The sequence below is a fragment of the Argopecten irradians genome, unplaced genomic scaffold (genome assembly GCF_041381155.1).
Source record: "Argopecten irradians isolate NY unplaced genomic scaffold, Ai_NY scaffold_0849, whole genome shotgun sequence".
Classification (NCBI taxonomy): domain Eukaryota; kingdom Metazoa; phylum Mollusca; class Bivalvia; order Pectinida; family Pectinidae; genus Argopecten; species Argopecten irradians.
Window position 1 is genome coordinate 12,916 of NW_027188316.1, and position 11,042 is coordinate 23,957.

Genomic DNA, 11,042 nt, shown 5'->3' on the forward strand with positions numbered 1-11,042 from the left:
GTTTTATTACAATATATATGCGTAATACTCTAATTATTTCATAGTTTACCTTGTTTGTGATTAATGATTATAGTTTGAAAAATTATATATTATAATAAATGCTGATAATTCTATAACATGCTAGAATATAAAAATTAAAGATAATCTATACAGAAAACATTTTGATAATTTTTATCTTTCATTCATTTTTTCTTGTTAAGTCAGAACCATGCCACATGAAAAATGCTGAATGAATAAATCATACAAATCACATCCCTATTGTTTGGATTTTGTAATGACCGAATGCGAGCGTATCACAACCGTTTGGAAGCACGTATCGCTTGTCGTCGAAGGCACAGAGTCCAATTTTGTTAATATTGTACACGTGAAGTTGATGTCTATTGCTTCTGATCGAGCTCATTTGACACATTCTGTTCTCGTTTCGAGATAGACAATCTATATACATTTCGTGTCGTAAGTCTTTCTTTCTTGCTGCTTTTTTTATGCCTTTGGCGACTTGTTTCTCGTGAAACGTGTTCCAAACGATTGTGAAATCTTCCATTTCTACTTGTTGTTTAGAAGCATATTGGTAACTGTACATTTTAGCTCGAAGTCCTACGAATTCTGTTATGACTTGACCACCTGTCTCGTCCTTGAAATAGCCTGGGACCTTTTTGTTTAAGTCATCATGATAGCAGTGGTCAGACGGGTAATTAGATAGATCAAACAAACTTCTATCTCTGTACATGTCGGCGTATACATCGTCACAGGTCACGTGATAAAGCAAGGAGTCTGTATCAGTCATCAAAAGTTTCAAGTTTTCGCCATAGGTCGATTTCAAGTAACCGTAATAGAATTCATACATGACCGTTTTGGATAGATCTAAGATGGCTTGACCGACGTAAACAGGCTTGTTTAATTTCAGTTTGACTTTTGTATTTTCGAGAGCCGATAAATGCTCATCAAAGATGGTAAATCTCTTGAAGGAAGGTCGGGCCACGTATTTTTTGAATTTCGCGTCCGTATGTGCTAGCCTTATATCGACTCGATTGCGTACGTTTTCCATTGTCTTCCCGAAGACAGCATTATTCATGAGCTTGAAAAAATCTTTTTCAAACTCGTTATGTGCGAAATTTTCTTTTTTCGCTGTTGAAACGAATGTACTCCTCAAGCCAGGGTGTCTGCTTGAATTGTAATATTCTGTGAATCTTTGTGAGTTTCATCCCCAATTTCAAATATTGTTGAAGATTCCGATAGTGACAGACATACTTTGTTTTATTTTCGAGAGTCGGTATTAGCTTTTCTGTAGGAGTGCGATGAAGTAACTTTTCTCTACCCCGAGGATCCGGATGTAGTTCCCTCCAGAGTCGTTTACTAGTTGGCGATAATTCGTCATCAGACACCTTTTTCTTATCGGGGGCGAGTGGATAATCGGTGTGTGAGTCATGTAACGAATTAGGATATTCTAAATCTACCTCCAGTAAGTACCCTCGCTGAGCTTTCTCACTTATCTGGGTGACATCGAATTGTGTGACGTCATCTATCCACTCGAATTCTCCTACAGGTAGTGGCTCGGACATGGCTTTACCGTACAAATTATTACAATCGGTGTATACGATATATGATGTCGGTTTTTCTGGATCGTACGTTTCCGGTATATGTAGGTTATTAGCCTGAGCATACTTATTCGATATCATGGAGACACCACCGCGAATGCCCGATTCGAAAAATAAGTACATATCCGTGTCCTTGATCAATTCGAGATGAATGCCGGTCATGCGTAGAGCCGAACTCCACGCCAGTCCAGGCGCCGTATAAAAGTGCGCCGCATCTAGACCATAATAGTCTAGACACATGGTTCTGAAATTTTCGAATACATCTGCTAGGAGCAAGACGTCTGTTTTCAAGTAGAGATCGTGATATTCACCTATACTTTTAATATTCATATCTTGCCAGACCCTTTGCGCATACTCGTAATCTTCTTCCGTGATGTGGGATTTGCTAAGATTGCTGTAAAAGCGTTCTCGAGATGGAAGTTCTGTCTCTACGAACTTGGCTTCGCAATCGATGTATTCGTAAGGATAAACACCTTTACGAAGTAACAGTTTTTTCTCTGCCATTGAAAACTCTTTGGAAAACTGTCTGAAATTTGTTTCTGCTAGATTACCGGACAACGTTTCTAGACTGTTAGGCATGAACTGAAACGAATCGATGAATCTTAAATTTCCCAAACTGAAGGAGATGTAATTTTCTGCATTGTTCGGTATACAGTTAATATCTTGATCTTTAAACAATCCGATACTTTGACATATCAAATGACTATCGTATCCGCGGAGATTGTGGACAACGACCGGCACGTATTGCGGGTACTTGTACTTTAAATTACAATAGTCGTGCGCAGCACCTCGAAATTTCCCGGTGAGATGGCAGTGATCACGCACCCGTTTAGATTTTTCGGTGAAATATTTCCCGCAGATGTGACACTGATTGGTTTTTTTCGAATGTGTTCTGCTCTACAGGTGTCAGAATCATCGGTTCTACTTGATTTAAAATACTTTTGATTCTGCTTTCTTCTTCCAAAAGTCGTTGTAGGAACGTTTTTGTGACATCACTGCCTCTATAAAATCACGGGAGAATTCGTGTATTTATCTTCCATACATACGACTTGGTACCCGAATCCGCACGGCTCAAATCTAGCAGTCTTCGTCGTACTCGAGGAGTTCAGGTCGCGCTCGCAAGTATCTATCGGTTGCACGAACGCCTCGAAATCAGCATAAATGACGAAAGGAGCTTTCATCTGTTTCCTAAAGTCTTCAAATTTCAACTGACAATTTTCATCGTCTGGCATTTCTACGTGTTGCGGGTCATGGCGCGAACAATTCTTTATATGTTCCTCCAACAGGTCACGTCGTGTGAATCCTTGAAGGCAAAAGTGGCAGAAATGTGACTTGTTCTTTGTTTTCTTTGTTCTCGACAAAAAAGTGTTAAGATCACGAATGAGACAGTAATGCGACTTTTCGCCTTCTCGCAGAAACAGAAGATTTACGTGAGATCGCGTTTCGCGCATTTTTGTGACGTACATTGGGAATATGTCTTTTTCTTCACACCCGAATACATTCACGCTGATCTTATTTTGCTTCTCGAATTTAGAAATTTGAGAAACTGGGGTAGGGTATGCTATACCGGTCATGTCTAGATCATTTTCGTACTTTGTATAGTTTGATACCCTTTCAGGCAGAAGGGGCGATGGATGGAGGTAGGCTAACACAGACCAGAGGAAACATCTGTCGTCGTCATTGGTTATGTTTATAATGGCTTTGTCTCTAGCAAAGGTGGTTGGAGTTGGAATGAATGACGAACCCCCTACTGGCGAATAATTTGCTACGTGGATTTCTAATTTGATAACCCTTTTTAAGACCCAACCTGACCCTTTCCGAATGAATTCTTCGAAAGAACCGAACATTTTTTGAAATGCATCGTTTAGGTTATGTTCTAAATCGACATCGTCTGGTAGCTGTATGTATGATCTACTCAAAAAATGAGGCATGGTCTGATTTACATTACCTTCTCTGTCTTCCTTTTCTAGAATCACTCGCACATTCATATACCATTTAATTCCATTTAATTTCACACACGTATCACTTAAATGTTTCAAGATCTGATCTTTCGTGTTAGCAAAAAATGTTAAAATATCCAAGTTGTCCTCGATATTTGGATAAATATCTCTAATTCTCGCATTTCCGTTTTCGCTGCTTTGATCGGAAAACTTATGGTTCACTTTGTTAACTGCACTTCCAATATCCTTTCTAACTGAAAGAAACGAATCACCGAAAGCTCCAGTAGCCGGAGATGCGTCACCGGAAGTTTCGATGCTCTGAGAAGAGTCACCAGAAGGTTCCTCAGAAAAGCTACCGGAAGTCCCCGCGTTCGAAGACGCGCGCCGGAAGTTTCCATTTTCGGAGAAGAATCACCGGAATGCTCCACTGCAGAAGAGTCACTGGAAGTCCCCCGGAGACGCGTCACCGGAAATTTTTTCACCGGAAGACTCCACGGACCGAAGAATCGGAAGACCGGAGAAGAATCACCGGAATGCTCCACAGAAGAGTCACTGGAAGTCCCCATGGTCGGAGACGCGTCACCGGAAGTTTCCACGCCCGGGGAAGAGTCATCGGAAGGCTCCGCAGAAGAGTCACCGGAAGTCCCCGCGTTCGGAGAAGTATCGTCGGAAGTTTCGACGCCCGGTGAAGAGCCGCCGGATTGGTCAGCTGACGAAAAAGGATTCACTATCGTGTCATTATCAGAATTTCTAACCTTCTGCTTACAGATTTTTATGTGTCCTTTTAGATTGTCCTTTCTTCCGAATGTTTTCAAACAAAGGGTGCAAGTGTAAGGATTTCGTTTCTCATGCACACTTTTCACATGTCTTTTCAAATTACTCCCATTGCTAAATGTTGCATTGCACACACTGCAACGATGGTCTCTCTTTTGATGAACATCTTTTACATGTCTTAATAAATTTGTATGATGATTAAATTCTTTCTTGCAGATATCACAGATTTTTTTTACATGATGTGATCGCTCGTGTCGGCTGAGTTGATTCCTCGTCTTAAATTTCTTTTCACAGGATTCACATTGGTGTACCGCTTCTTCATTATCTCTCGATTTTCTTAGTTGGAGATAACTCAATGCCTTCCAATAAACGCTTGAAACATTTTAAACTTTTTTTTGCGCATTCGTCTCCTTCAACATATCTGGCTAGTAGAGAGGATAAAGATCCGTCCGCCATGGCGGACGTCGATAACTATTCTGAGAAAATCTGCCTCGCCTTCGAACGTTTAAATCTAGATTTTGAATGTGAACCATTTACGCTTTGTCTCTAGGTTACGCATGAAGTGCTCGGGTGTGGATTTAAAAAAACATTTTTCCTCCGCTTTGTGACTTCCTTCGCTTACGCTTGCTGCGTCTGATTGGTGTATCAGTTTTAGAAATGACCTCACGGTTCAATCCATTGTCCGTTTCTGGTCTATTGTCCTTTTTCGATCTATTTTTAGGAATGTCGTCACTCTCCTTAGGTTTCAAATTTTTCTTTATGAGTAATCTCGCTATCGACGTTTTTTACATTTTCTAAGGGCTTAACACTTTCCTTGTCGGCTATTGTCAAATCTTCAATCTTCTGATTTTTACTCATCGATAATAGATCCGTATATTTCACCCTAGGTATTAACACTAATTCTCGAGCCATTTCAGATAGTTCTCCAGGAATATTGGTAGAATTTTTTTAACTGCAAGAATTCTTCGACGACGCTCACGATGACTTATCCCTTTGCTTAAGACTTTTGATATGGCGAGTCTCTGATTAGACAGTCTCTTTTTACTATCTTCTGATATCGTAATATTATTCATGACTGTGTTATATATGATGTCAGTTATAAATTGTAACTGCTCTTTCGTCAATGTTAATAACAAGCCTTTCCTCTGTTCGTTGGAGGCCGCAAGCCAAAATTCTATGAAAGGTTTCATGTCGGAAAGTAGAAAACTGTGTCCTCTCCTACGAGAATCTTTGTCCGTAATGGAGGAAGACTTATGTTTACTCCTTCTATATTAGCTGTGGGTCGAACTGGGGATACGTCGGCCACCAGATAGCCGTACTGCTCCGAAGTTGCCGATTTGAATGAACTTCTAAAATAACTTAATTGGTTGGGAAACATCTGTCTTCCCAACGTCTCTATTTGTAATTGATCTCTATAGTTTTTGAAGAGAACAAAATAGGACGTGTTCAAACTAAGGGTTCGCATGACCTTACCCTTTTGGTAAATATTTTGTACTAGAAATATAACGGTGAAATTCATGTGATGAGATTTCACGCAAAACATTTTTTCTAGGTCTGAACTATTGGATCCTTCACTCATACAGTCATCGATGATTAGAATCTTGTGTCCTTCGGTAGTACCCCAATCATCAAATCGCTCCTGATCCGGTAAACCCGTATGAAATGTGATATCTAATTTCCTTTGCAGTTCCTCAAACATGGGTTGCCACGTATCATAACACACGATTATTTTTTTTGACCGCCTCGCTGAACATACCGTCGACATTTTCCAGAATCTTTTTAGTCAAATAGGTCTTTCCGCTTCCCGATGGTCCTGCTATCATGATTCTACACGGCGATTGAAACTTAACGAGGGTTTCACGTGTATACCACGCCATGGTCTTCACGAGAATGAATTGAATAAAAACGAACACTTTCATATATATCGTATCCTTTTTATTAAAGTTCAGCACAACACGATTGATTACGATTATGTTTGTTTAAACAATATGGATATATTCGCATTATATAACTATTCACATATACATCGTTTTCGTGGAAATTACGGCTAAAATGTTTAAAGATAGATGACATGGATAATCCCCTACATCTATGCAAAAGATAATACAGGCAGAACTGACCGCATGTAATTGAGCTAGAACTCTGTAGACGTTTCTCGTTATGGACTCGAGCATGGAATCCGAAATACGCTGGAGAATGTCCGTAGCTATCGAAGAATTCCGATTTTTCTTTGGACTCGTAATAAAAAGCGACCCAATGTCTTCCTGGTAGATGACTTGCGTCGGTGTTGACGATGAAACCGCACGGGAAGGTTCTCAATACGGGTATTTGATCTCTAGCGTAAACTCCAAGTATGCTGTGTCTCATTTTAGGATCACATTCGATGACGCATTGTAACTCCCGAGTATTCATGTTAGAATGACGTCTCTGGCCTCTGTGACTTCGAAATAACCTGGGTACTCGGCGTAAATGATGCAGGATACCGTTTCTGTTAACGCAGTACCGAAGGTAACATCCAATCTGACGTTTCCTTGTTTAAGCAGTGTTAAATATTGTCCTCCTCTGAATTTTAGGTTCGAGATCGAACGTGTATAGGGCATACCCTAGACCAATGTCATCTCTTTCGATGTTAGAGCCGGAGTCATCCAACCACTTACCAGTCGACTGTAGCATACTTCTTAAGATGGATATAGTCTGAGGATCCGTGCCGTATTTCGGTTTTAATGAATTACCACCGACCGGTATACCATCGATATAAAGTCCTATGTTCGTGACGTCGTAACCTTGAAAGTACCACGGATTTTCTGCATAATCACCGGTAGCACCTGTTGATTTAACGAATCCCACAACGACCTGGTTAGGTCTCATTCCTTGAAACATGTTATCATAAGTAAAGTTGGTGGCTCCCACTGGTATAGTCATCTGTTTGATCATCGTTTGAGTAAATGGATACTTGGCATTAGTCGATTCTAATGCTTTACTCTGGGCATAGATCACGGCTGGGTTGATCTTAACTTTGCATACGCGTAACCGTATATCGTCGAAAGCGATCCGATAATCGGGTGCGACATCTCCCGATAAAAGGGAGAATGCCGGTTTCGATCGATACAACTTTATACCGACATTAACCTGATTGATTAGATATCTATCCATTCTAAAACAGATCGTGACATACCGGACCGACCATGTCCACGACTCTAGACCCCTGAAAGCATTGCGCTCTCTTGAGGAGAGCTCCATTGGTTCCGTTTCGAGGGCTACTTTCATCCATATCTCCCTCATCATCACGCTCCCATATCTGCGTCCCTAATTGAGTGTTTTTTAGCCTCTCTCCCATACCTTAAGAGACTCTGGATGTATGCCTTGTAAGGGGAATAATTAGTAGTAGAAACGACCGTTTTTTCCATTGAGAGAGACGTCTACTTGCTGGAACAATGATGGTAAAAATAGGTTGATGGGTCCGACGTCTTCCGTTAATGAGATGTTGGTTCCGTCAGCTTTGACGATCTTCACTTTTGCATAGAGAAGAGTATTCTGAAGGTCTAATAATTCCATTCCATTTTGACCACTGAGCACGAACTCCACCGATGATTCATTCGTTATTTGTGATATAGGTAACACATCTTGATAGTATATGTTTTCTACAGCCGTCTGAGTTGGAGGTAAATCAAATAAAGCCAGTTCTGAAGGCTGTGCTTCTCTAAAGAAATCTTTGTTTATCGCAGCCATTGAGAAACTATATCGTCTCGTTTCACTTTCTTTGATGGTCTTCTTCTCTTCTTCAGGTCTACTTTCTTCTGCAGGATTTTTTTCTTTTTAATGATTTTTTTCTTTCCTTGTACCCGTTTTCTTTTCTTCCCGATGTTCTTTCTACGTTTAGAGATGTGCACTCTGCGACGTTTTCTGAGTTGAATGACGAGTTCGAGAGGCTCCCTCTCTCTTAAGTTCCGACTTAGCTCGATCGATGATCTGTTTCACTGGGGACACTAGATCCACATCTAACGTTTGAGGAGGCAGACCTTTTCTTTCTCTTCCTCTTTCGATAGGGATAATGAATTCGTTAGAAGTACGAGATAGACCACTCCCACGTTGTTTAACATTCCTGCTAGCTTCATACGGGCTCTCTTTTCTTTCTACAACATCTTGATAATATTTCATCCATTTTCCAACATTAGGTACGTACATGTTTGAAATATTCATGCTAAAAACGGATATTGTTTGAAGTGAAGTGTGATCGTTACAGGGTCTTTCAAGAATGAAGCCGGATCTCCCTTTTCCGTCTTTATGTTTTATGTCGATGTCTCTGATTTCCGATTTCTTGACGGGAACGTAAAAAAGGCGCTGTAAAGGACTGGGACCAGTTTCCAGTCTTTTGCGCTCGCACCATTCGTATCAGATCGTCCTTTTCCCCATCCACGAAACTATCATCGACGATACTGCTGTGTATATATAAATTTTGTTTGGTTTTTGTAGCCGTCGTCTGTAAGTAGACATCCACCAACGCTACTAGCCACTTCTCGGATAAATTCAAAGGTGTCTCGAAATATGTTCTAAAATTACTCGTCTTGTTCTCTGGAAAGTATTTTGTACTCCCATCACTGTGTATCACCACGTAGTGTGACATCTTTGATCACGTTTGCACCTCTGATATGTCTTTCTGAGCAATCCACTGGTTATACTTTGAGGGCCAACCATCGAATTTCACTAACCACTCTACCTGACCTTGTCGCTTACGTTTTCGTAATTTTTGCTCGATAAACCATAATGTGTTTTGGTCTTTATCTACTCTCTGCAATTCCGCTTGATAAAAGTTGCCGTCGATCTTCTCATTTTGAAAGTCCTCTAATTGATATTGGGGGATGTTCTGTATTAAGAATCTCCTTCTAATTTTAAATATTTCAGAAGTCCACTTTTGTTGATATGCGCGATCAAACGGTTTCCTAATGTGCGAGATTCTTACTAGACTGCCTATCTTGAATGCGTAAGGTGTTTTAGATCTTTTTGTCGAAGATTTTAATGCCTGTTTTGGTCGACGAAGATACATATAGGCAAACAGATCAGCTTTGTTACGATCATTTACGTCTTTAGGAGCGACATTATGTAATGATCGGTGAGGAGTCGCGTTGTAACTGCTAACGAAGTCCTGTAGATCGTCTATGTACCTATAGGATCTCTGTTTTGTGAAAAACCTATACAACATGGTCTTTAGGGTGCGGATAACGCGCTCAGAATAGTTAGCTTTAACGACGTTTTTGGTCGTGAAATAATGAACGTCGTGTTCTTTGCACCATTTTTTTTAACCACTGGTTATTAAACTCGCTTCCTCCATCACTTCGCAGACGCTTAGGTATGACTCCTCTTTTAACGATTCTATCGAAGGCTTTTTAATACCTCCTTTCCAGTTTTCGATCGCAAAGGTTCCACCCAAAGAAATCGACTGAATACATCGATGACTATTAACAGGAAACGAATACCATCGTTTTTCACTGGATAGGTTGCTTACATCTGCTAAGTCAGCGTCATATTGTTCGAAAGGTCCTGATACCTCCACTCTCGCTCGTCTGAACCTATGTCTCGACGGTTTCTGAAGACTGTAACTATCTAAACTTTGAATATATCGTCTTATCTTATGAAGACCTAATTGACTGTAACCTGCTGCCTTTAGTACTTGGTAAACCTTTCCGGGCTCAGATAAGCACCTCCGTTCTCGGTATTAAAATATACGTCATCTATAGCTCTTTTATCTTTAACGCTCAACACCATTCTGCAAATGAAAAAAAAAACCCAAGCCATTTTTTGTATGAAACTTTAATATATATATATCAATATATGCGTTTGCGTGTATGATATACAGGAATTACAGTTATCAAGATTCATAATAATCTGTTCTTTAAAATTATCATACGTTTCGCCATTTCACATATTTTATTCTTCCATCCCTCAGTCTTCAGTTCAGTGTTTCTCCATTCGGCACGGCACAATTGACCCAGGTAAGCGTTCCTCACAGAGCGTGAAATATCACAGTTGAGTAGTTCTTTTATAAAATCACGAATCACTACTACATCATCGATATATCTTAACGATTCAGTGATATTATATTGTTTAGAAGTAACAATTTCACACACATGATTAGCATACACAAGATTCAATAGATTATCTAGATCAATCATTGTTACGTTTTTATAGAAAATCTAACTTATATCTTTCGATCCTTTTAACCCACTTGCGAATTCTTTTAGAAAAGTGTTGTTTTACGTATTCCTTGTCTTGGAAGTAATTCCTCATTTATCAATGTCTGTAGAAGGATAGAAGGTACACAAGATGTTATTAAAAACTCACGCCAAAGTTTCTCTACGTCCAAAAGATTAGATGTGGCGAGAGCTTGCTCAAAGTAATATATTTACTCTTTCTTCATATGTAAGTAAAATACATGTATGTCCCTTCCTGATTGGCTAGCTCTTCGATGCATCCACTACAAACAAATAAATCGTTGATGATAGGTTGTACGATGAAGGCATAGGCAGCACAAAATAAGTCTCTAACGATTCTAGTATGTGACTTTCGTTTGAATCAGTTCTATCGTTAGATCTTTGAGTCTCTTAGAAATCAAGTCTGTTTCCATCCAACTATTATAAACGACGCAATCTCTTACTATGAGAAAACAAGCCGTAAATAGGCGCAATCTTTGGAATATTTTCTATGCTCCTCCAAGATGTTGTCGCTTCGCTCCCCA

The 11,042-nt window shown here is 39.9% G+C and overlaps 3 protein-coding genes across 3 annotated transcripts; all 3 read right to left on the bottom strand.

The window, feature by feature from the left end:
- Nucleotides 1–1,100: 1,100 nt before the first annotated feature.
- On the bottom strand, nucleotides 1,101–3,583 carry LOC138313696 (uncharacterized). Its single transcript, XM_069254035.1, has 2 exons — nucleotides 2,642–3,583; nucleotides 1,101–2,177 (listed from the first exon to the last, which is right to left on the bottom strand). Exons 1-2 carry the CDS (start codon nucleotides 3,581–3,583, stop codon nucleotides 1,101–1,103), a joined length of 2,019 nt encoding a protein of 672 aa, XP_069110136.1.
- Nucleotides 3,584–6,844: 3,261 nt separating this feature from the next.
- Nucleotides 6,845–7,594, bottom strand: LOC138313698 (uncharacterized protein F54H12.2-like). The gene has a single exon (XM_069254036.1). The coding sequence runs from the start codon at nucleotides 7,592–7,594 to the stop codon at nucleotides 6,845–6,847; it is 750 nt and encodes a 249-aa protein (XP_069110137.1).
- A 1,345-nt stretch (nucleotides 7,595–8,939) lies between these two features.
- On the bottom strand, nucleotides 8,940–9,509 carry LOC138313699 (uncharacterized). The gene has a single exon (XM_069254037.1). The coding sequence runs from the start codon at nucleotides 9,507–9,509 to the stop codon at nucleotides 8,940–8,942; it is 570 nt and encodes a 189-aa protein (XP_069110138.1).
- Between the last annotated feature and the right edge of the window lie 1,533 nt (nucleotides 9,510–11,042).

What these genes read in the sequence shown, in the direction of transcription:
- LOC138313699 (XM_069254037.1), bottom strand. Translation starts at nt 9,509, where the DNA reads ATGTTGTATAGGTTTTTCACAAAACAGAGATCCTATAGGTACATAGAC.
- LOC138313698 (XM_069254036.1), bottom strand. Translation starts at nt 7,594, where the DNA reads ATGATGAGGGAGATATGGATGAAAGTAGCCCTCGAAACGGAACCAATG.
- LOC138313696 (XM_069254035.1), bottom strand. Translation starts at nt 3,583, where the DNA reads ATGAATGTGCGAGTGATTCTAGAAAAGGAAGACAGAGAAGGTAATGTA. An exon ending in GCGGATTCGGGTACCAAGTC is followed by an intron (nt 2,178 to 2,641) that starts GTATGTATGGAA and finishes GATTCGTTTCAG; the next exon opens with TTCATGCCTAACAGTCTAGA.